The sequence below is a fragment of the Plecotus auritus genome, assembly GCF_963455305.1.
Source record: "Plecotus auritus genome assembly, chromosome: 5".
Taxonomy (NCBI): Eukaryota; Metazoa; Chordata; class Mammalia; order Chiroptera; family Vespertilionidae; genus Plecotus; species Plecotus auritus.
The window spans coordinates 123,565,681-123,592,150 of NC_137776.1; the positions used below are offsets into that span (position 1 = coordinate 123,565,681).

The 26,470-nt window shown below is 38.0% G+C and overlaps 1 protein-coding gene across 2 annotated transcripts in view; it reads right to left on the reverse strand.

The window, feature by feature from the left end:
* The window catches only part of ADAMTSL1 (ADAMTS like 1), a 409,739-nt gene that overhangs the window by 248,968 nt on the left and 134,301 nt on the right, over window positions 1–26,470 (reverse strand). For both annotated transcript variants that reach the window (XM_080667642.1, XM_080667641.1), the window contains exons 6-8: window positions 15,383–15,457; window positions 11,900–12,057; window positions 2,628–2,739 (exon numbers count right to left, since the gene is read on the reverse strand). In XM_080667642.1, the coding sequence (XP_080523768.1) occupies window positions 2,628–2,739; window positions 11,900–12,057; window positions 15,383–15,457 (345 nt within the window). The remainder of the gene's footprint in view (window positions 1–2,627; window positions 2,740–11,899; window positions 12,058–15,382; window positions 15,458–26,470) is intronic.

Consider the following 26,470-nt stretch of genomic DNA (forward strand, 5'->3'; position numbering starts at 1 on the left):
TAATCTTTTGTTTTATAAGAAAAATCAAAGAGCAAAATTTTATTTTATGCAAGTAAATATATCTTTAGTTGTCAATTATATTATACTCAAAAGCCAATAAGTTTATGACAAGATAATCATTTTATAATTTTTCATAAAATAATTTCTACTCAAGTGCAGACTTTATCACATAGTAAGGTGTGGGTACAAGCAAAAACAAATTATAAATCTGAGGTTATGATTTTTAAAAATTATAATTTGTCAGCATAAAATGTTGCTGTGAAGCTTTCTAGAGTATATGAAATGGAAGTTTAGATAAAAAATTAAATAAATGACCAAATGGTCAGATAATTGTATTTTCTCAAGTTTCAGAAGGTATTTGGAATAGCAATTCTTTACACTTAGCACAATGGTTATCCAGTTGAATCTGGAACCAGAAACATAAAAGGCAATTTAGAGATCATTTCTTAAGTAATTTTAAAACTGTGGTCCATGAAGGCTGGTTTCTATATTCTTCACATCTTCGCTCTGAGCAGTATGTATTCCTTTTACTTCCAAGTAAGATTTCTTTTTTTGTAGAAGGCTTTGATATCTCAAAACATTTGAAAACCACTGATGGTTCTACTTCTTCACTTAGATGTGAAGAAAATAGACCAAAGGGCTGGAATAGACATGAGTCTAACATTAATTGACTCATATAGGGAGCCACTGTCAAGGTTACTCCAAAAGCAGCTGTATGTGAAACACATAGTGGGCATATTATTGAATTGCTACTTCTCTAAAACCCTGGTTTAATTTAAAAAGAAAAAAAAATTTCCTGTAATTTCTTTACTTGAAACCACTCCCTATGTTAGTCATTAACAGGTGAATCAAAGTAACATATTCCCATGAAACATTAACAAAATTGGCAGTTATTTTTTAAACCAAGTAATTTTCTATTCAGGGCATATAGAGCAACTGCAAACACTATTTTATTAAAATGCTTAAGATGTTGAGAGAATAGTTCTTTAATAATCAAGTTAAAAGTACTTTATGTATTTTTGATTAATTGCTTTTAAACTAAAATCTAACTTTGCTCTATGGAACCTCACGTTCAGCGATTTGTTCATATTATGTAGACGTAGATAACACAGACAAAGATAAATTATGTATGTTAACTGTTTTACAAAAATTAATGGATAGTCATTTGTCTTCATTTTGAGGTACCATCCTTCTTTTCTCTTGTCAAAATAATCTAGCAATACCTCTGTGGATTAGTTACTTAAAGCCAGCCAATTAACAGGCTTCCATGAAGCTAGAGCCAGAATGTATTTGATGTGCTCATTTTTAAAGGAATATATATATATATACAATTTTACATCCATTACATTACCAAAGCTTATAAAGTGATAATCCACAAATGGCTGGCTCAGTTGGAAATGGAACTAAAATATTCTGGAAAGAATTTTGGTAATACATGCCAATGGCCACAAAAATTCTGAAACACACTCTGGAGAATTTATTTCAAGGAAATAATTTCAAAGGAGAAAAATACTTGGGTATCAAGTTATCCATCACATTATAATAGAGAATTTTAAATGCATTAAATGTTCTTCTAAAGGGATATGGCTAAATCAATTATGAAATAATTCAAAGAAATTATTATGTAACCTGTATAATTATGAAGAGCAGAAAAACCTTTTCCAGTGGCACAAAATGCTGTCCACACTACAGATGTGATGGGGCAGAGACAGACATTCATTTGTTGACTTTTCAAAAGAGATGTGATTTTATGAATAAACTAGAGGCCTAGTGCATAAATTTGTGCACAGGTGGGGTCCCTCTGCCTGCGATCGGGGCTGATCAGGGCCGTCTTGCCCAGTCCCAATCAGGGCCAACTGGGGCCAGTGGCCAGGGAGGGACCGCAGGAGGGACCACAGGAGGGATCCAGGGCGTGTCCGGCCCCATCTCGCCCAGTCCCGATTGGCTGGACTCCAGCAGCAAGGTAACCTACCAGTTGGAGCATCTGCCCCCTGGTGGTCAGTGCATGTCATAGCGACCGGTTGGTCGACTGCTCAGTTGAACACTTAGCATTTTAGGCTTATAGATAGATAGATAGATAGATAGATAGATAGATAGATAAGGCAGAGACATTCCTTTTACTGCACAAATTATGGGGTAGAGTTGAAAAATAACTGAGCCAAAGTCTACAGTACAGTGATTTCCACCCCCCTGCTAATAGACTACTTCCTTTAATTAAATTAATCTCTGATTCTTTTTGGACACATCATGCTATCAAATAGGCCATACGAATACTCTTCACTTGATTCCTGAATAAATAACTTCACTTCAACCAGATGAATAGTTTTTCCTCAAATGAAAAGAATTGCCTCCAGACCATACTGATGCCAAGTTCTGACACTTCTTGACCTGGCCTTCCATGGATTCAAGGAAAGGAGTGAAGACCGTTTCCTCTAATGGGACTCCATAGACAGAAACTAGAGCATCTGCCTTGTGGGAGGGCTTCAGGATTTGGCCCCATTCAGAAGAAAGGATCTGACCCCACAGCACTACATTTCTTCTATGCTTAAGTGATTCTACTCTTCCAATAGCCAAGTCTTCCCTCTTAGATGCCAACAGATCCTAGGCTAAATGAACAACACTGTTACCTCCTCCACAGGTTGCTGAGCAAGGAAAGAAATCCGTCTCCCTCCATCGGTGGATGATGGGCTGGTAGAAGGTGAACTGGACTGTGCTGTTAGCAGGCCCCGAGTTGTGGATCTGTAGAAGACAACAGCAAAGTAGAGGAGCTAGTGTGACAGGCAGGTACTTTCTGGGTCCCTTGCCACTCTGAACAAGGAAGTGTGGGAGTGCTGATGGCCTTAGGCTGTGTGAAGGGCTGCGTTGGGAGAGAAGTGGCAACAGCCATATCACCCGTCTTACCGTTTAACTAGCGAATGCTTCTTGCATATATATACCCACTGTCACTATCATCACTTTCCCAGTTCCGTTGTAATTGCCGTAGGATCTTATCCAAAGCTACTTAGTCCCTCACCTTCTTTTATTTCCATCCTCTCTGGTATAATGGGTAAAATTATGTGGATTTTAAAATGTAAGATCACAAAAAGACTATTTGTTCTAAGAAAATTTTAAATGTCATTTGCTGCAAAAAAAGAAAGATACTGTCTTTGGTTAAGAAAAGTAAGAGTTAAAGTACTAAGTAGCTCTTCCCACTCAGAGACATACATGGAGTTTCCTGACAACTTGGTGATTTATATATTTTAATGTGCAGAGTTACCAATTGGAAGTTTGCTAAAATGCGAATTCCTGGGCTCAAGCCCAGATATCCAGGCAATTCGAATGTAGCATAGTCCAAGAACCAAACTTTGAAAAACACCAACTTACAGAATTGAAAGCAAATACATCAAATAAAACATGTGCTTATGGAAATGACAACTCCTTTGTTTTTTTTAAAGAAAGGATATGAGGCAATAATTCCTTAATGGTTCTTAAAAGTATAAGGTTGAGAGAACATACTCACACTGAAAGAGAAGAAAAAGGTACCCAACAGGAATGATGCCTTGATTTGGTAAAGACAGAATGACATATGATACAATACTTAGACAGCTGGGTGAGGGCAAGGCTTGGACTGATTTTCATAATAAAGGAAGTTCTATGGACAACTGAGAGGACCACCTCTTACTCCAACTCCATTACAGGAATGAGAAGTGTCATCAGGTGAATCCTGTGGCCAAAGTCTTTGTCAATGTTTCCAAGGCTTACTGCCTTGTATCTCAGATATGTGGATAGATTCGGCCTTCAGATTTTTTAAAAAGAGAGCCTTATTCTTCTGCTACTGAATTTAACAACTGGATTAAACATCTAAGATAACAGGAACACTGAAGAAACAGGGCATAGGTCCTGACCCCCAGATGGGTGTTTGGAGTTTTGATGAGAATATGGGAATATTCCTCAGAAGAGCTGGAAAGGAGAAAGAAGAAAAGCTATCATTTATCTCATGTCATGCTGGGATTCTGACCCATGGTACATCCAGGTCTTTCCTGATTAGAATAAACAGTGATACAATTCCCTACTTTAAAGCAAAAACAGCTGAAGCAATACGATGTCTTTCAAAAATGGGGAGCATGGCCTACAGATGAATATTTTTCAGTCCAGTGTGTCAAATACAGGATATTTAATTGCTTGCTTAGGGATGTAGTATTAATCACATTCTTTGGAAAGTTTTTTTTATTTTTTAAGCTCACAAAAGCCTATAGCTCTCTTGGGATGTGTGGTTATCATGCTGGAAAGCTATTAGAAGAAGGATCTGATTTGAACAAAAGCTCCATGAAAAATAAAAAGGCCAGAAAATCTGTTTAGATCCTGAGAGATGAATTGTTTTGCAGGGATCCCTTTTGGGATGCTAGAGATTAATCTGAGTCCTGGGAAAGTGGGGGGATGGGTGGGGAATCAAGATTAGCAGAATATAACATCAAAGTACTTGTACACTTTGATGTCATGGTGTCAATGCGATCTGGTGTCAAGCAAGAGGGGAAAAAAAAAGCAGCTTAGAAAGAATACTGTTCTTAATGAATTCAATGAAAGCACGATGTGTAATGACAACAAATGCTGAGACTGTAGGTCCACATTTGAGAAGAGATTGATAACTGGATTGAACACCTAGGATGCCGAGGATAACAGGAACAGGGAAGAAATAGGGAATAGGTTCCACCCCTAGATGGGTATTTTGTTTATTTACATTGATAACATTCCTGCTTCTCTCTTCTCAGTCACTGAGTGGCTACAATTCCCACAGCAATCAGCACTAAATACAGTCCTACCTTGTGCAGGATACATTTTATTTACATTAAATCTAATCTTAAAACTCCTCCTGCATTATCTTCCACATTAGCATTACAATGAGAGAAAGGAGGCCCAGAGAGGTTAACTATCTTTGTCAAGGCTACACAGCGAGGAAAAAACAGAGCTGGGATTTGAATTCAGGTGTGCCTGGTTCTAAAGCTGCCATTCTTTTCAGGGAATCAAGCAATCTTTGTTAGTGCTGTGAAGATACAGGTATTCATCTTTAGCAGTATTCTCTTACCTCTCTTCTCAGTATCTTCTTAATTTTTCATTTTAAAGCAGGAAAAAATGTTTAAAATAAAAAGAAGGGGCTAACCTGATGTCTAAGTTTGATGGCCTAATTGTTGCTTACAGAGATGAACCACTGTGTTCCTTTTTGGATTTATTAATTCTGGGCTGCTGGGATCACTGTTATCATCTGCTCTGAAGCGTCATAAACCCTAAATCCTTAAAACTCAGGTCCTAGTATGAACGCTTCAGTGTGACACATTAGAATTTTGTTTAAGGAAGCTAAATACATCTGGCATGTGTAATTTTGACCTCCTTAAGTTAATAAGCAAAAAGAATGTTCTGAACCATGCTTTTCTTCCTATAATTACAATGATTCGGTGTTTCTAATTCAATTTAATGACTTCTCACACTGAAAGTAAAGGAGACAAAACTGGACACTTGCCATAGCGACTGATTGCACTGTCATAATAGAGCTGCAGGGAAGTATAAATGGCATGTGGGTAGCAGTTGAGCTTTAAGTCCATGTAAAAATCAAAAGAATTAGGAGAAATTTCAAATACATGAAAGACATCAGATACACAAGGTCTTTCCCAGATGAAGCACTGTGAAATGCCACACCTCTTGCTTCTCATTTGGGAAGAGGGTTAGTTGTGAGCCTTGGGATGTTCCTCATGTAGGTTCCTTTCTTTCTATGATGTTGAAGGAAAATTTTCCTCCAGACAGGTGAGCAGGGGGGCTGCATTCAGGAGTCCCCCCACCCACTTTGGCTGCAGTTGAATTGTTGCTCTGGCCTGAGGAGAGGACAAAAGGGAGCTGTGGGCAGACCTGTTCCCATGAGCCTCTAAGCTGGAACCCACAATGACATTCAACTTGGTCACACTGGTCTCAGGGCAGCCAGGGGTGTCATGACCAGGTTGTGCTTGAAAGTGGTAGGAACACATCAATATGACAGCTAGCAAGGGAATAAAATAGAAAATAGGTAAATCTATCTTTTAAATGTTTCAGTCTATTATGTTCAATTTTGGACTGTTCTGGTGGTTAATGGTGATAGTAAATCCTCAAGGAACTGTAAAAATACTTTAAAATGCTTTTCTGGGCTTTCAAAATATGCAATAAGATCTTCTTTATATCACTTAAATGCTTACAAGCACTTGATATCGATGTAATTGTTATTTCATTGCCTTTCTCCTCCATATGCTATAAATGCCATGAAGGCAGGTGCCATTTATCTTGCTCACCACTCTTTCTTTAGCATCATCTACAACGTTTGGCACATAGTAAGTAACCAATCAATTGCCGAATAAATGAATGCATGAATGAACAAATGAATTATATAATGATCATGATTTTTTCAGATTCTATCTGTGGCAAATTCTTAGAATAATTATCATTATATGTGTATATCTACCAGTTTTCTTGAAGATGTTATTGATCATTTCTTGTTGACAAAATGTATGTTGATAAAATGTTGCTAAAGTTCATGAAAAGAAGCAGTACTGTTATAACACAACCCTTACCCAACAGTACTTCCCACTGTCCTTTGATAATACAGTAGTATGGCAGAGTGGAAAGGGCTTGTAAAAATGCTAATTACTATTAGCATTTGGAGTGAAATATAAATTCAATCATTCCATTGTTTGAAATATCTGACAATTTCAACAACTGGAAATACTGACTAAGATTAGGGGTTATTCAGTAAAAATAATGATGAAAAATTATTAGCATCCAATTTTACTTTTACACTTCTTATAGAGTTTTCTAGTCCTCCTAGATTTCCAGACCTCAATATTGGGAGATACAGCAGTTCAGCCATAGGTCCCTGGATCAAGGTTGCTTGAGAGATGTTGGTTATGGACTTACTGCCCACAGTCCTTGAGTAGGACAGCAAACCAGAGATGCCTCTCTGGGAATAATCAGTATAATGTTGGCTACAAAGGCTTCCTTAATCACATTAGCCTGTAGCAAGTAACTACAGCTTTTACTGTGTCCGTTTTATTTTAGTACTTCATTATATGCATCACTATTTCAACATTTCCTATCCAGTGTGTTATAATCTAGGAAAGGGCTGATACCACATCTGCGTGTGGAATTATGTACAGGGTTATGCTCAAGGATGTCCAGAAAGAAATATGAAGGCATCATCTCTGTCTAATACTCCAAATGGAAACCATGGTATTTCTAGTTCCTAGACTACTCAAACAAGCTTCTTGGGCTGCAATTAGAATGATGTCAATCTTCCTAACCCAAATTCTCCACCTATAAAAATGTAATGCATTTAGTAAATTATCCTCTGTAGGAAGTAACTGGTCTTTAGTTATCAGTGCATGAACTGTGAGTCAGTGTTCTAAGCTCTAAGTGCACTTATTGTTTACTATTCTGCTGTGTATTTCTGCCCTTTTGGTGGCTTGTGCACTCTCATCAGTCTCTTTTCTATCTATCTAATATGGATTTATTCTTAAATTTTAAAAATGAGCACACACTGACATGAATAAATATAACTAAGTTTCTTGTACAAGTAGAGCTAAGTTGGAAGTTCTAATCCTATATAATAAAAGGCTAATATGCAAATTGTCCCCTCCACTGGGAGTTTGACCAGTGGGCAGGCCAGCTGGCCAACCTCCCGCGTCCCCTCCCCCGGCCGGCCTGCCCTATCAGGGCCGATCAGGATGGGCTAGCTGGACCCCCTCCACACACCCCCCAAGCACAAATTCGTGCACCGGGCCTCTAGTAAAGGATAAACTATAACTGAAAAAGACCATCTAGTATCTGGGAAAGTCATTATCTTCTATTGAGTCTGCAGCTTGAGAAAGGATGCAAATGGCATGGTAGGAGGAAGGGGATATTAAACCAGGCAGCCATCCAGCCAATAGTCAATTGCCCCTGACAATTACTGTCACAGCCAGTCTGCTTTCACATCCATGTGTCTTAATAGCTACACCTGCCAAATTGTTCCTGGGTATACCAGTTATTTGTAAATTGACCATCTTCAGAAAAGCACCTTTCTGAGTATACAGACTATTGTGATAAGTTGTATCGGAAGTTAAAGCATTTCAAAAAGATGGAAAGGCAGTAATTTGGATCTGTCTGCTGTTATACACACTATCTGATTCAATTCCTCACAAAGACTATGGGGGAGTATTTTATTACCATTTTTCAAATGAGTAAACAGGCTTAAGAAGGTCAAATAACGCACTGAGGCTACATATCCAATGAGCAGGAGACTATACCAAACTTTAGAGAGCGTATCTTTTGTACCACTCCACACTAGCACTGCCAAAATGTTGTACAGCCAATGAATAAGGTTTAAATTTTTGGAAGATATGCTTCCCTAGGAAGCAAGGTGATAATTCAGTCTGGTTTTAACCTTTAAAGGAGATTTCAAAACATAACTTTGGAACCAATGGCAATATATAATGATTCTCACAGTGAAAAAATTTTCCTTCCATGCAAAAAATGTTTTTTTCTTCTTTTAAATAAACAAAATTTGTGTTTTGGCAATAAGTTTCCATAAAGGTGTTGACAAATAACCAGTTCCATTTTGATTCCTGTGTATCTCATTCAAAAAGGAAGTCATTGCTTAAATTAATATATAATGCGAAAGAGACTACACTTTGAATGATACTGAGGATGAATGACAAATTATGTGTATAATTTCTAAGCACCTAAATCATGAAAAATGATAAAAATCAAATGGCAACCTTTTATTTTCAGCTATTCCTGGAGGAAAATTAGGGAAGAAAAATTGCTTCATTATGAATCACTGGGATAAAAGTAATTTTCTTCTTTTCTCTATATCTTCTTAAATTATATGACACATTTTCAAGTTTGAATAAACTGATTTTAAAAATTACGTAATCTAGCCCTAACTGGTTTGGCTCAGTGGATAGAGCGTCAGCCTGCGGACTCAAGGGTCCCAGGTTCGATTCCGGCCAAGGGCATGTACCTTGGTTGCAGGCACATACCCAGTGGGGAGTGTGCAGAAGGCAGCTGATCGATGTTTCTCTCTCATCGATGTTTCTGACTCTCTATCCTTCTCCCTTCCTCTCTGTAAAAAATCAATAAAATATATTAAAAAAAATTACGTAATCTATTTTAGAATAACTTGACATTTTTTTGATCCTGATATTTTCTAATGAAACCGAAATTTCCTCTCAATTGCAACCTGAAGCTCAATTGCAAATAGGATATATAATGCAAAAATCACTGAAATGATAGCTTAGTTTCTGAATGAAAACGTTTACAGATCGTAGGCATCTAGGAAAATATCAAAACTTCTTTAAAGTCCATTTTCCTCCTTAAATATGTGTACTTACATGTAGAAGAAAAAAATAGTCTTAGAAACAACAGAGAATACTGAAAAGAGTTCTGGGCCAGAAGAAAAGAGGTTATTTTTGATTGTGGTTTGTCATCGGGGTGAGCTTGGTCCCATCACTCAACTTCCCTAAAGCTCAGTTTCCTTGTAGGTAACATGAAGATGTCAGCATCTGTCCCACTTCAGCAACAGCGATGTGGTCAAAGTCCTTTATTCATCCAACTCTTGGTAGGGTTTGTTGTGTTTTCTTATGGAGATATGAAGACATGTAATTTATTCCCTGGCCCTCAAGGAATACAAAGTAGGAAGATGTAATGTAAACAGGAATGTTGGGTTGTATCACAGAATGCTTCTGGTTGGAGAAAATACTGAAGAACAGTTATAAGTTAGTGAAGTGAATGGAAAAAGAAAAGATAATAGCATTTAGACAGAGGGAACAGCATTATGCAAAGGTAATCAGTTACGGGATTGAAAGATTTGGGGACCTGTGAGCCTTTCAGTTGGTTGAAACAGAAGAGCAAAACTCAAAGGTGAAGTTGGAAGGGTAGATGATCCCAGATTATTGAGAGTTATACATGCTATGGGTCTGTATTTTAACCCCAAAGCAATGGGGGTGGGGGTGGGGTGAGGAGCAATGCAGCATTATGAAGAGAGGGGTTCTGGTTTTAGAAAACTCACTCTGAAGGCAACATGGGTAATGGATCAGAGACTGGGAAACTAATTCAGAGTCAATGATATCAGTTCAGGTGAGAAATTCAAAGGACTAAAGAAGGAGAAGAAAGAATAGTTTTAAAGGATGATATAGAGGTAGAGCTGACAAAGTGTAATGTCTAATGAGGGGTCTAGGAGGTGGGGAAATTCATGTGAATCAAAGTTTTCCAAGTCAGCTGGGTAAACATTGTATTATTTCTTTTTTTTTAAATATATTTTTATTGATTTTTTACAGGGAAGAAGGGAGAGGGATAGAGAGTTAGAAACATCGGTGAGAGAGAAACATCGATCAGCTGCCTCCTACACACTCCTCACTGGGTATATGCCCGCAACCAAGGTACATGCCCTTGACCGGAATCGAACCTGGGACCCTTGAGTCCGCAGGCCAACGCTCTATCCACTGAGCCAAATCGGTTAGGGCTGTATTATTTCTTAAGATAAGAAATTGAGAAGATAGAGCAGGATTTGGGGATAGATGGGTCCAGTTTTGACATGTTGAGCTCATTGTGTCTGTTGGACATCCAAGTAGTGATGTGCAGAAGGCAGCTGAACATATGAAATGCATTCAACAATGCTGTGAACTATTCAAATGTGAATATTACTTGAATCATATTCTATATTTTCAGTATGTGTATTAACTCTCCAACGCCTCCAGGGAAATTCGTATAAATGGTTTATTCAACAGTTCTCTAAGAGCTTCAAAATATAAAGATATCTCTCCATTTTTTACTGTACAGGCATACCTCGTTCTATTGCGCTTCACTTTATTATGCTTCACAGGTGTTGCGTTTTTTATAAATGGAAGGCAAGACCCTCCACCAGTGAAAGGATTACGACTTTATTGTGATACTTATTTTATTGCAGTCGTCTGGATCTGAAACTGCAATATCTCTGAGGTATGCCTGTATTTGCTTGTTTAACTACTTACAGCATCATTTCTATTGTGAGCTATCTCTTATGGTTTATAGCTTCTTGCTCAAGTTCATGTGGCTGGCAGGTGGACTGGATTTAAGAAAGCTACCATGCAGATGGAGAGAGTACAGTACTCTGGAACCCTTCTTCCATCCAACCTCCCTGCCTATCACATTTTCCTATATGCATTCTTACTTTCAGCTGCCCTCGGGTCATGAAGTCTTAGCTTAAATCAAATGTCCTCTGGCTCCAGGTCCCATGATGAAAAATTTATAGAGTCCTGGACACATTACAAGTTTTACAGCTTTACAGCTGAAATCCTTCAGGTCCTTCTGACCTACTGAAGGAAAAAATATGTTTTATTTTATTGTGATTCCCAAATGTTCTTCTAGTGTGTACATTTTTCTTACAGAATGTGTATGTTGCTTCCAGCAATGTGTTTTATATTACCTGGAAGAGTAGGGAAGCTCTGATAGAAGGAAACAACTTAGTCTTCTTGCCAGTACAAGGGAAAACAGAACTTGCAATTGGAAGGAAGCATGATCAAGTCTATGGATTATTAGTTTGTCTCTCTCTTTGACTAAAGGCACCTTATATGAGTCAGTGACTATATTTTAACTGGTTTTAAAAACAGTTTATATCCCCCAACTAATGATGTGTTGGCTTTGTGAGTGGGGTCTTTTTATTAAACTAAACACACACACACACACACACACACACACGATTTTCTTAAAAAAAAAAATCATATGTTCTTGTGAAGTCCAGGATGTAGCTCAACACCGTTGAATTAAACATCTCTTGGATAATTGGCTTTCCAAATCTCTGTCAAAGCCTAAAGTCTCTCTCTTCAGGAGATTGTAAATATCATCATTTTGGAGGGGGCTTGAAAACAAGATACTTAAATGGGCTTACCTTGACAATGAAATCTGCGGTGAGCGGTCCAGCGATACTCAGGTTCTCTTTGCCGGGATATTTCTGGAATTCCACACTAGAATTGTCCACAAGAAAGATGCCTGGAGAGCTGAGACTGTTTTCACCTTTAGCCCCCTGGAGGGTTTTGGTTTCCAGATCTATAGAATCAAACACATGAAGAGAAGAGAAAGATGTTCCCAGGGCTGCAGCAGACCACATGCAAGTACTTTCCATGGAACAGAGCCTAGAGCTACATGAGGGGGAAGTATCATTCTTTATATGGCTGACACAATTACAATTATAATATAAACAAAATATATAGGCACCTTGGATCACATAGAAGTTTATGCTGCAAATAAATTACTTTAAAACTCATTATCAAAACATCCAAGTCTCCCTCCAAAATAATCTTTGATTCCCTGGATGACCTCATTTGGGCACTCTACCTTATCATAATCCTATTCCTTTCTCTAAACCATCTCCCATACATTGATTTCAGTATTCATGGCCCTCAGCCTAGAATACCCTACCACTTTCATTTTTACTCTATGAGATCCAGAGTGCCTCACTGAATTCCTTCAGTACCTGTGTGACTTTATATTCACGAATTACCTTGTATTTACTTATACTTTCTGGTTATTTATTTTATGTGTGCTATCGTTAAAAATGAAGAAAGTCTAGTGACTTAAGGACAGGGAACTAACTGTCCTTTTTATTTCTCTTTCTTTTTAAAATCCTTCTTGGTATTTCATTTAGTATTGTGTACATATATGACATTTCGTAAGAGCTTAGGCCAGAAAGAAGAACTTCTTGATTCCTGGAACATTCCAAGCTGAATCTGGCCAATGACCAAGTCTGTGAATCATGTTTTGTTGTAGGAAATCAAAGCCTGCTGGGGAAGATGGTAATTATGACATGTATTTCAGAGCAGGGGAAGTTCTTACGGGATTGAGAGGGATTTGGAGTAACTGCCCGCTGCACAAGGGAACGTAGATAGGCTAAATCTAACAAGAACCCTTGGTTTGGGCAGGGGTTCTTTAGAAGAAAGATGGGGAGCCTGAGTGAAGCTCTAGGTCTTCTACCCTACATTCCATCAGACCGATTCCTCTCTTGAAAGTTTTACAGATTGGGATTCTGTGGTTAAGAATAATTTGAAGCTGCCTGGATGTACTGAAGTGCCTAAAGTATTTCTACTAAATTCTTCTAGATGCTGTTTAAGTCAAGCTCTGTACTACAAGGAATACCAATAGGGGGAAATGTTGGTGTCCAATTAATGCCCATGACCCTCAGGTGAAGTCTGTGTAGCCCTTCTCTGGCAGTAGGTCAGATTGCCCTCCCCTATCCCAGCAAGGAGAGGCCCTCACAGAAGAACATAAGGCACCCAACAAAATATGCGAGTGTAGGAACCACAGTTGTCATCAGAGGAGAATAATAGCACTGCATCTCCTTCCTCTAGCCTTCATTCTTCCAGCTGCCTTACATGTGTTTACATGCATTTATGGAGATATTGCCAGGATGTAAGTTCATTTAGTTTTGGAAAAATCTTGGGAGTTCTAGGCCTAATGTGAGCATCTGGTTCAATTTTATCACCAGGCCTCCTAGGAACCTTCTCAAGGTATTCTGATGAAAGATGAGCTGGGTTGGACCAGACTGCCTAGTCTTGTTCTAGTCTGGCCCTAAGTTTTTAAGGTTGATCTCATATTGGAGCAGCTGCTTGGAGTGAAGGGCAAAGGGTTGCAAGAGAAATAGGGCATCATTTACTCACATATTCATTTTGAATTATATTCCAAATACAAAACAAAGCAAAAACTTAGTTAGTTATACATATGTTATCAATAGTATATCGACTGCGGGGTGGGGAGGGGATAATGAAGATTCCATTTTGCTTTTCATCATCCATAAATATCATTTGCAATTTTGATCCACCAAATCCTTGGGACAGCTAAAGCAAAGAAGGCCAATTCATCAGCTTCTTAGTGATCACATAATTAGGGAATTTGGGAGGCTAATACATTTATAAAAATATATTTTCCTCTTATATCTATATTCCTTTGGATTCTTTCTTCCACAGTGATGAGTCAGTCCCCAGGTTGGTGATGGTCTTGGTCTGATGTTTCATTTTTGCCTATCCCTGCTCAGAAAAATACTGTTTTTGAGTGGGATTGTTTCACCAGCAGTTACCTCTGTCCAGCTCTCAAAAGGAAAAATAAATTATTTAAATGTAATGTGAACACATATATATCATCCTTTGACATGTGAACACTATATTTTTGGGGGCTGTTCAGGGCTAGGAAAGAACTTGGACCCATATAAGGTGTCTTATCAGCACCTTTTGGCTTTGCCTGAACTGTACCTTTACTTCACATGACCCTTCAAATCCCACCTCTCCCATAAAATGTACTTATTTTTATTTTTAGAAAGACTATAGTAAGCTATCTGAACTTTCACAGGCTCCAATTTGTCTTCATCTTGTTTGTCTTTCTGGAATGATTTCAGTCATAATCCAATTGCCAAAAGACAGTGCTTGCTACCTAAATTGGTTTCTTAGGCATGTGTGTGGGTGGGGAGAAAAAGCAGAAAATGATAGATGACTTTGTAGGAACCCGGGAACAATTGAAAGTGGAGATCAGAAATGCCTGAGGAATCAACTGAAGTGAAATCTTCCAGGGAAATTGAATTTTGCAGAAACCACTAGCATATCCTCTCCTCCCTGCTCCCTGATTCACAGCCCATAATTTTCTGTTTGTAACTTAGAGGTCTACGGCTAAGCAGCACTAAATGCTACTTAAAAAAAAAAGAAAAAAAAAAAAGACATGGCATGCCTAAAGGTCAGTTCTTGTACAAACTCTGGTGGGGCCATGCTACTATTTGATGTTTGGTCCCACCAGAAGTTTGTACATGATCACCCCATTAGTAATCCTGAATCCAATAGGTATCTTCAAGATATGAGGACCTTATATTGTTTTTAATACATGGGATGCTAATTTACCAAAATGGTTTTCTTTAAATGCCACAGAGTTAAGGTTGTTTGGGGTTTCTATGTTCCTCTGAACTGATACAGTAATGAAATACGAGAAAAGGAAGAATAAAAAAGAGAAAGAAGGAGAGGGAAGGAAGTTTGGAAGGAAGAAGAAAAAACACCAAGAGGCGAGGTAAGAAAAAGATCGAGATTGATTGGAAATAAAGAAGACAGAAAATGAGAAATAATATTCACAAAAGCATAAACATGTGCTTACCTCAAGAACAAACTATGGAAGCATCTATTTTGTATTTTTCAGGATGACTGTGGTTAGAGATAATTACCAGAGAGTTTTTTGCTATCTAATTAGGCAACTAAAAGATAAACAGAAGCATTCAAAATATCGTATGATGATAAAGTGGAAAGATTTGTACTTCTGTATTTTAATCTATTCTGGGAACAAAAAGTAAATAATAATGCCTAAAATTCCCAATCCCCAAAGGAAAACAACGAAGTTTACTTACACAAGTGATCGGGTCCTTTTAAGGTAAGGTGAATATGTCTGCTTCCATAAGGAATGGCAACCACAGTGTCATCCACTAGAGAGAAACAAAGCAAGGTCTTAAAAGCACATAATTTGATACAAAATTACTGATTGTCTCCTATTAAGGCACAAACTTACATACCCATACTGCAAAATGACAATCTTTTTTTTTTTTAAATATATTTTATTGATATTTTACAGAGAGGAAGGGAGAGTGATAGAGAGCTAGAAACATCGATGAGAGAGGGACATCGATCAGCTGCCTCCTGCACACCTCCCACTGGGGATGTGCCCGCAACCAAGGTACATGCCCTTGACCGGAATCGAACCCGGACCCTTCAGTCCGCAGGCCGACGCTCTATCCACTGAGCCAAACCGGTTTCGGCACAATCTTTTTTTTTTTTAAATCTTTGAAATGTGAATACCAATATTTGAGAATCAAGATTTTTACTTTACTCAAAATAAAATATGACAAAAAAGCTACTCACTTGTTAACTCATGGGGATATGACCTTTAAACAATATGTGAGTTTTGATATATGAAAAAATGAATTTGCAAGTTTTCATTTCTAATGTTAAATCCTGGTCTTATATTAACCAATTTTTCTCTAGATTAGAGCAATTGTGTTCAATTACAAAAGGAAAATAAATTCTAATGTTCCCAGGGTGACTTTATTATATCAAAATCTGGATTTCTCTCCAGCAAAGTAACTGTCTTGGATAAGCAAAAAAGATTAAAGAATAGGGGAAATAAATGTTTGTTTACGTTCTTTCAGCCCCTCTAGAGCAGAAACCAGGCCTTCCAGGTCTTCAATATCCTTTACTCTATCTGCATCAATGATCATTCACATTTCCCCCACACCCTCTCTGTAAGTCTTAATTACAGATAATTTAAAAATGGATTACTTTTTACAAAGCTTGAAATTGGGCCTAAACTCATTGGAAGCAGTGCCAAAATCTACATTTAAAAAAATGGAAGGTATAGTACATGCGCTCCAAACACTTCACTGGCCTTCTTATTTAGAACTTCACTTGTGACAACAATACCTTATATTTACACAGCACTGAGGAGTTTCACTTGCACCTGAATTATACTACCTATTCTTTCACCCAAAACTTGTTAATACAGGCCAGGAAGATGCCACCATCCCTACTTTATGATGAAGAAATGAGGCCTCTGGGAAATAAAATGAGTAGCTCAAGGTCAAAGAACAGAACACAAGGACAGCAGGTATTGGAAACTCCCCAGCACAGTCAGAAGCTCGGTGGGATTCTCTGTTTCAACATTACACATTACCCTTCTATCACTGGAAGACGTTAGTTTCCATAAAAGAAGCTCAAAAGGTAGCCAATCTCTCTGAACTTCAACATATCATCTTGTATTTGGGTTAATTTAATTTCAATAAATGAATCTCAGAAGTTCCCTAACTTCTCTGATCCTTAGTTATTCTGTTTGTAAAACAGGAAAAACAACACTTACCTATAATATTGTTGTGAATAGATAGATATAGATATAGATATATAGATGTATAGGCTAAAACACAGTATTTTGTGAATATAATTCCTTCCCCTCTATTAAAAATCTCCTAAAAACATGAACTGAAAGACTGTTTATTTTTATGTTTTTAAATGCCTCAAAGCCCCTACCACATAGCCAGCTGAATGAGAAAGAATTACATGCCGTCAATCTCTTCCCCAAAGAGGTAACATTTATTAAGTTCTCTGCAATATTGAATATTCTACTCACACTACAACTTTCTAGTTGTTTTTAATGTCATATATTGTTAAAGAAAAGACTGAATTTTAGATAGCTTCGAGTTTGTGGCTTATAAGAACAAAACACATAAGGAGAATATAGAAAAGGAATAAGGACCGGGCCCCCAGAGCTCTACACGCCTTGCATAAAGACATGGATGTTAAAGTTTACAAAAGAAACTCAAAGCAGTTAAAACAATGAGATTTCTAGAAATAGAAAGTCTTTGTTTATCCACAGGTCAAGTAAAGTGCAAGCAAAAGAGAAGCTTTCTGTTGGCGGCAGTCTTCTGACCCACACACTGCTCAGGCGGCCTCCCTCTTGTTCTGCTAAGTGACTCACATTCCACGCACCGGGGCACTGGCCCAGCTTTAGGCCGATGCAGTAACCTTTGTATGCTCCCCGAGGAAGATGCAGAGGAACCTCCCAGGTTGTTGGGGGAAGAAGGTAAGGTGGAGAGTATAGACTAGACAAGAAAGGAATATCTGATGCCCCTCTACTCTTCCCTGGTCAAAGAGAAATGTGGAGCAACTCAGGCTGGTGCAAACTTGAACTGTCAGCAGCAGTAGCTATGAAGTAAAAGCCTTAAGAGGTCAGAGGCAGTGTCATAGTTTCTCAATTTCAATGGCAGCTTTTTTTTCTCTCTCTTAGTGGTGTATAAAATAAGCCAATGTGTTCATGCAAGGAAGCTTTTGCTTACGTCTTAACTGTTAACACCAGCTGATATATCTCAGAATACACTTTGAGATATGATGTTCTTAATTTGATAAAAAACAAGATGGAAAAAATTAATTTCATTTTCTGCATGTTGATAAAAAGCCAGTCTTTGAGTTGTATATGTATTAATACTTGTCTCATTTGACAATACATCCTCAATGATCAGGGATGGGTTGGGGGATTCTACTGTTTGGTATCTATGATAGTACTGTGCACAGAGAGGTGTGACATCTGAGAATGTGTGAGCAGTCAGTTTCATCACCGGCCCCTCGGAGATAAATTCAATGGGTATGGCTGGTGAGCAGGTGGCTATATCCTCTCCTTGCACAACCCTGGAGACGGACCTTTCCTCCAAAGGCACACTGCTCTATCATCAAGTGCATCCGCCCTAACCTAGTCTGACCCAACCATGATGCTGGTCTTCAGGACATTTTTCCAGGTTATTAATCAACAACTCTCAAAGACCTGCTTCAGAGATCAGGCAACCTCTTTCTCCATTAAATTGACAAGGTTTCCATGGGAATCACAAATGTTGTTATTTCACATACATGGGTTATAAATACCCTTTTCCAAGAAAATTGTTCTCAAGGATTGTACCTAAAAGATTTTGTAAAAAAAAAAATCCACAGTTATTGCCCTGGCCAGGTGGCTCAGTTGGTTGGAGCATCAGCCTATACCCCTAAAGGCTGCGTCAGGGCACATACCTAGGTTGTGGGTTTGATCCCTGATTGGGGAGCATACAGGAGACAAGCAATCAATGTTTCTCTCTCTCTCTCTAAAACACACACACACACACACACACACACACACACACACACACATCCTTGGGTTAGGTTAAAAAAAAATTACAGCTAGTCCTGGCTCTTTTGGCTTAGTGGTTAGAGTGTCAGCCCATGGACTGAAGAGTCTCTGGTTTAATAAGTCAAGGGCAACTAATCAATGTGTCCCTTTCTTGTCCATGTTTCTCTCCCTCTCTCTTCCCTTCCTCCCTCTTTTCCACTCTCTCTAGCAATCAATGGAAAAAATATCCTCCAGTCAGGATTAAAAACAGCTATATACATCTATATTCTACACCTTTCTAGCATTTTAGATTAATTTTTAATCTTTTCATATGTGGATTTTTCTGTATAACTCATTGCTACATCAGAGAAAGGTGATAATAAAAATGATAAGTTTTGAAAAGACAGGATTTCCTATTCTGATATCTGAGTTTATCTTATTTTTAGACCTGTTGATAAGTGCATGTTTTTAAAAGCTCTTTGCTCTAAGCCTTTGGGGCTGACATTCAATCTTATCATTATTATTTTTTGTTGAAAGAGCCATTGTTAATGCAGCTGGCTACATATAGTCTGCCAGTCTTGAGGAGGTTTTAATGGTGTATTTTTCATCTTCATGCCAACTTTATTACTCATAACATATACCCAATAAAATAAGATGAGCCCTTCATATCCCTCCTCCCCCTAGTTTAGCAGTGATTGCACAATGAGGGGTGTATACTGGACAGGCCAAACAAGATGCTTCCTTCCCCTGCCCTTGTTTTGTCTAGGTCAAAAACTTTGGAGCCATCCTTGATTTTATGCTTTCATCCAATCACTTAGAAAATCCTATTGTCAAAAAGCCATATTTCATGGATTCTACAATATTTCATATTTTAACCTACATGAAATCAGAATGTATTTCACAATCACTGGTGCCTTATATTCATTCTCCCTGAGGGAGGCAGTAATCTGCCATATTTTGTCTGCACAGACACTAATATCAAAACAGCCAGTATCAGACTTGCAAAATGGGTGTCAGCTGCTTGGAAGAAAATTCCAATAGTCAAACACATTCATTTAACCCCTGGAAATCAAATGGTTAGGAGGGTAGTAGGGAAATGAGGAATCAGAAGTGCTAAAGAACATCCTCAAAGTGGGAGTCAAAATCTGGCTAGTTCTACATACATAATTGGAACCTGAATTAAGATCCCAGCACCAAGACTTCTGCTTTCTGCCAAATGGAGTAGTAGGGCTCAGGCTCAATCTCTTGTCTGAACCAGCCAAAAGGTCAGAAAAAAATATATGAAACCATGGCTTTCAAGATACAGGATATCAAACAAGAAGGTCAGCAATCCTTGAGAGTCAAGAAACAAAGTAGGAAAGCGTTAACATTGCTTCACCTTACTGCCATGAGAGACTCGGGAAGTGGGGACTCAGAGCGATGACTCAGAGAGATGACTCAAGAGATTTAAGGGTGCTCCCTATAGCTATCCAGCAGCACACTCATACCAATCAATCAGACGTGCATGTGGTGAAACTTCCTGAGGCCAAGAAAAGAACCAGGCTGATAAGAGAATTATAGGTATGAGTATCTGCCACACGTCTAGGGCCTGAATAGGGTCTTATCCCGCCAGCTGGACTGTCATTGGACAGTGAGCACTGAGAAGGGTCTTGCCTCAATGCCAGGGCACAATTGGCACTAGCCCAAACATGGATTTGGTCCTAGCTACCGAATTTTAAGATCCAACAGGATCAAACTGATTTTAAGTAAATTAACTGCTTCCAGATCAAAATTTAGAATATTTCTAGGGATACAAAAATACCTAATATCCGGCAAGATAAAATTTGCAATGTCTGGAGTCAGGTCAAAAATTACCAGGCATGAAAATTAAACAACAACATCAACAACAAAATGCAACCCATATAGAAGAGAAAAATCAAATCAAAACACAGATAAGGCATTAAAATAGTTACTATAACTGTATTCCATATGTTAAAAAATTGAGTGTAAAAACAAAACAGAGCAAAACAAAAAACTCCAGGCCCAGGGAATTTCACTGGTGAGTGCTACCAAGAATTTAAAGAAGCAATAACATCAATTCCATACAATCTCTTCCATAAACAGGAAAGAAAAAAATCACTTCCCAACTCATTGTTTGAGGCCAATATTACACTTGTATCAAAACCAAAGACAGCATAAGCAAAGGACACTACAGACAATGATCTCTCATAAACATAGATGTAAAAAAACCCGCAAAAAAAAATGCTAGCAAATGAAGCTCAGTGATCTATAGACAGAATAATACACTATGAACAAGTAGAATTTAATCCAGGAATGCAAGACTTTTTGAAATCAATTAATATTATCCATCACAAAAGTCTTAGAAAAACCACTGATCATATCAATTAAGGCAGAAAAAAGCATTTGACAAAATTCAACATCCATTTATGATAACAACTCTCAGCAAATTAGGAATGGATAAGAACTTCCTCAAAGTGATAAAGAGCATCTATGAAAAAAACAAAACACAACCCTACAGCTAACATCATGCTCTGTAGTGAGATTGAATGTTTTCCCCTTAAGAATGGACATAAGGTAAGGCTATTCACTCTCACCACTTCTGTTCAACATTGAATTTGACATCTTTGCCAGTGCAGTAAGGCCATAAAAATAACTAGTGGTTTATAAATTGAAAAGGAAGAAGTAAAACCATCCTGATCTGTAAATAACACGATTGTTTATGTAGAAAATCCCAAAACTCATAGAACTAATAAGTGAGTTTGGCAAGTGCACAAAATACGTGGCCAAGAATAAACCAGCAACACTACAAAAACTGAAATAAAAAATACAATGTCATTTATGAGGTATAAATCCAACTCAAGCATAAAGAGTATAAATGCTTAAAACTAAAAAAGACTGATGAAAGAAATTAAAGAAGACTTAAATGAATGGAGAGACATGAAGTGTTCATTGGTTGAACAACTGAACATAGTAAAGATGTCAATTCTCTCTAAATCAATCTGTAGAATTAAAATAATTTCAGTCAAAATCCCAGCAAGATTTTTGGTACATATGAGAAAAACAGATTGTAAAATTTATGTGGAAAAGCAAAGGAATTAGAATAGAATAGCCAAAATAAGTTTGAAAAGAAGGGTAAAGTTGGAAAAATCAAACTACCTGATTTTAAGATTTACTTTAAAGCTCTAGTAATCAAGATAATGTGATACGGTGAAGAGATCGGAATAGACTCCAGAAACAGACACACACAGAAACAGCCAATGAATTTCTGACATCTTAAAAGGCAATTCAAGGAGAAAAGGTTATCTTTTCAACAAATGGAGCTGAAAAAAATTGGACATCCTAATTAAAAAAAAAAATCAACCTAGATATAAACCTTACACCTTACACAAAAATTAACTGGAACTTGGTCATAGATCTAAAGATGAAATGTAGAATTCTAACACTTTTAGAAAAAAAACATAGGAGAAAACTTTGTGACCTGGGGTTAAGCAAGAAATTCTTAGACATGACGTTAAATGTAGATACAATCCATGAATGAAAAAAAAAAGATAATCTGTTCTTCATAAAAAGTAAGAGCTTTTGCTCTGGGAAAGATAACATTAAGCAATTTTGGAAAAAAAAGTAAAAAGCTACCCACTGAGAAAAAATATTTTCAAATCACATATTTGACAAAGGACTTATATTCAGAATATATAAAGAACTCTCAAACTCAACAATAGGAAAGCAAACAACCATTTTTAAAAATTGGCAAAAGACTTTAACGCCACACCAAAGAGGAAATACTCACATTTGTAAAGGGCAGAATAATTGCCACCCTCCCTCCTCCTCCTGCCGAAGATGTACCCCAAACCTATGAATATATTATGTTACATGGAAATGGGGAATTAAGGTTGTTGATGAAATTAAGCTGGCTAAGCAGCTGACCTTAAAATAAAAATATTATCCTAGATTATTTGGGTAGGCCCAATGGAATTACAAGCATTCTTTAAATTAAAAGAGGGAGGCAGAAGAGGAGGTTAGAGTCATTAACATCCAAAGATGCTTCGCTGCTGGGCTTTGAAGATGCCAAGGAAAGAAGATAGCTTCCAGAAGCTGCAACATCAAACTAAAGGACAAGGCATTCTTCCCTGGAGCTTCTAGGAGGAGCACAACTCTGCCAACACCTTGATTTGAGCCCAGCAAGACCCATTTTAGACTTTGACCCTCCAGAACTATAAAATAAGAGTGTTGCTTTAAGCCACTAAGTTTGTGGTAATTTGTTGCAGCAGCTACTGGAATACAGCATGAAAAGAGGTTTAACATCATTAGCCATTAGAAAAATGCAAATTAAAGCAATGATGAGATAACACTACACACCTATTCTAATATCTAAAATAAAAAATACTGACAATGTCAAGCTATGGTAAGAGTGCTGAGCAAGTGAAACTCTCAGATATTGCTGGTGGAAAAGCAAAATAGCAAGACACTCAAGAAAACAGTCTAGTGGTTTCTTAAAATGCTCAGCATACATCTACCATACAATCCCAGCCATTCTAATCCCAGGAATTTACCCAGGAGAAATGAAAGCATTTGTCCATACAATGGAATTATTACAGCAATAAAATAAAATAAACCGCTGATACATGCTACAACATTAATGCATCTCAAAATAGTTAAGCTGAATGAAAAAAAGCCAGATGGAAAAAGAGTATGTACTGTATAATTCCATTTTATAAAATTCTACAAAATGAAATCTAATGATGGAAACGGGGCGGGAGGGAGAAGGAAGAAAGGATTACAAGGGGAACAAGAACACTTCTGAGATGATGGATATGCTCATGGTGATGGTTTCACAGGTATATGTACATGTGAAAACTCACTAAACTGTATACTTTAAATACTAATGGACTTTATTTCTTTTTTGGATTCTTTTAAAAATACTGTATCACAAGTACCCTGATGATGTGGAAATTGACTGAGTCTAAAGGGATTAAAAAGAATTGAAGTTTGAAAAAAAGTTTAATTTTTTAATAAAATTATTTATTTAAGTTTTATTTTCCTTTTCTGGATGTGTAAGTGCAATATAGTATAGGCTAAAAATATATCTAAGTTTAAAATAGACCTTGTAGTAGCTATGAAGTAAAAGCCCTAAGTAGTCAGAAGGCAGTGTCACAGTTTCTTAATTTCAATGGCAGCTTTTTTTCCTCTCTTAGTGATGTATAAAATAATAGTACAGTCTGGCTGGCGTGGTGCAGTGGTTGAGCATCGACCTATGAACCGGTTGTGGTTTGATTCCCAGTCAGGGCACATGCCTGGGTTGCAGGCTCGATCCCTAGAGTGGGGTGTGCAGGAGGCAGCCAATCAATGATTCTCTCTCATCATTGATGTTTCTCTCTCTCTCTCCCTCTCCCTTCTTCTCTGAAATCAATAAAAATATATTTTTAAAAATAAAATAATGGCACACCTTTCAAGCAATGTCTTAGATTCAAAGAAATGCAATTTTCCCCGAATTGGAACACTTCTCACCACCTTCATAGCTACTACCATGGTCCATCATCATCCCTGGCCTGGCTCACTGTAGTGGCCTCCTGACTGCTTTTCTTACTTTCACAGTTGGACTCCTTATAATCTACTCTCAGCATAGTAGATAGAGGGATCCCTTTAAGACAAATCATCCCCCTGCTAAAAAGCCTCCTGTGACTTCTCATTTCATTGAGATTAAAAGCCAGAGTCCTTATAAAATCCTGCAATATCGGTGCCATTCTCCACCACACACGAGCGTCTTTGCTCTTCAAGGAATATGTTAAGAATGCATCTACTGCAGGGCCTTTGCGCTTGCTGTTTTTTATGCCTGGAATTCTCTCCTCTCTGACTTGTGTGTGGTGCGCCACCTTACCTTAGATGCTTGCTCAAATGCTGTTTTATCAGTGAATCTTTTCTTTCTAACCTTTTTAACTCTCCAACACCCTTGGCTAGCAAACCCAATCTCCAATTCTTCTCCTTCCCTGCCTTACTTTTTTCCAATCTCCTTCCTGCCTTACTATTCTCCTATCACCATATGACACATATATTATTTTATTTCGTTATTTGTTTTGTCCCTGTACATGTCTGTCCCTCACATTAGTATGTAAGCCCCCTGAGGAAAACGGATTTTCAACTAAAGTAGTTCCTTAACACATAGCAGGTATCTAAGAAATATTTGTTGTGGAATAAATGAGTGAACTTCTGAATGAATGATGAATGAATGAATGAGTAGCTTGTGAGTATAACCTGAAGTTCAAGGCAGAAATTACTTTAAAAATTTGTTCTTTCTTTAAAACATTCCTATGTATTATTCACATTATAATATATAGATCTGTGTTTTATTATGAACATCTTTACCTCAAAATCTTTGAGCCAAAATAATAGTCCAGGAGAACATTTACCCATAGTTATTATAAATCAGCACAAGCCACAGTCTGAAAAGTGAAGCCAAGCATTAGGAGCTTCATTTGATCTTGATATAAATTAGTGTATCCAGCTTTTGCCACTCAAGAGAGGTGGAGAGAGAGCTTTAGGATACCCAGTAGATTTCAAAACACGCAGATATATGTCAGAGGTTTGCAAAGCTGGAGACATCAAATTGATGGCAAATAGGCTGGCTCTAGGTCTAAGTATGTTCTGAACAGACTTGGAAAATACATAATACGGCACGAGCCAGTCAAATTTGGGGGAAAATGAGTCTTTAATACCAAGAACCAAACATAAGTTAGTGTTAGCTAAATCTGATTATTTTTTGTTGGGTTGGGGAAATAGAAGCAAAGTGACCAGGATGAATGGAAACACGGAATGCTCTCAGCAGACAGGACAGCTTTCTCTTCTGAAAGGGGGGAAGGAGAGCCTGACCTAGCTCTTTTCCTGTTGTCTGCATTTGTATTAGGCAAAAAAAAAAAATAAAAAAAAATCAGGTCTTCTAGTACAAATACGGTTTCTTTTTTATTTGCCAGCTAAGGGAAGCCATTTGTAAGTTCCTCCTGCTCTCCCTTTCCTTCTGGCACTTTCCACCATGGTCTTTCTCCCTTCTTCTATTTTTTCTTTGTTCCCCCAGGGCTTGATAACACAAGGAAAAAAAAGTTGGATGTAAGTTCAGAAGAAAATGAGTTCAGTGTGGGGAATCCGAGTGCTAGGAGTTCGAAAGAGCATGTGGCTGGCTCCCAGTGCTTTTGGCAGAGCCCGGGAGAGACCTGGCAGAAGTGTCCGGGCCTTCACGGGTGGAAAGCTGCTCACCTGGCCAGTACACTGGGCCCCGCCGAGCAGCCTAATGTTCCCTGCCTGTGGGTCACCCCGCAGCCTGTAAATCTGGGCGGAAGGTTCTTCTGGGGTGGGGAAAACATAAACGAGGCAGTTTGTTCAGCATCTGCTATAGATTGTGGTGAGGTGCACGCATATGCTGGGCTTTATTGATATAAATCATTTTGTCAGGAGGCATCATCAGCGCTAAGGTAAACGAATCAATTGCATTTTGTCATTACGGAAAATCATCGGGCTGTGGATTATGTAATTTACCCAATGCCGCTCTCGAATAGAGCGGTTTGCACTGAGGTGTCTATTTGCAGACCTCGAGATGACTTATGGCTCTCATTTTGCTTCAGTTTGTTCCTTCAGAGTCTCTCTACCTTTGCTCCAGTGATTCTGGCCTCAAAGGTCCCGGGTCACCTTTTAACAGGAGGGTAAGAGGAACATCTATCCAAAGGGTGTGTTCAGGCTCCTCTATGAAGATGGGAAGGTGGAGGACACAAGAAGGAATGGAGGAAAAACATGCCCTCAGCAGTTGCCATACAGCAGGTACTGCACACATGCC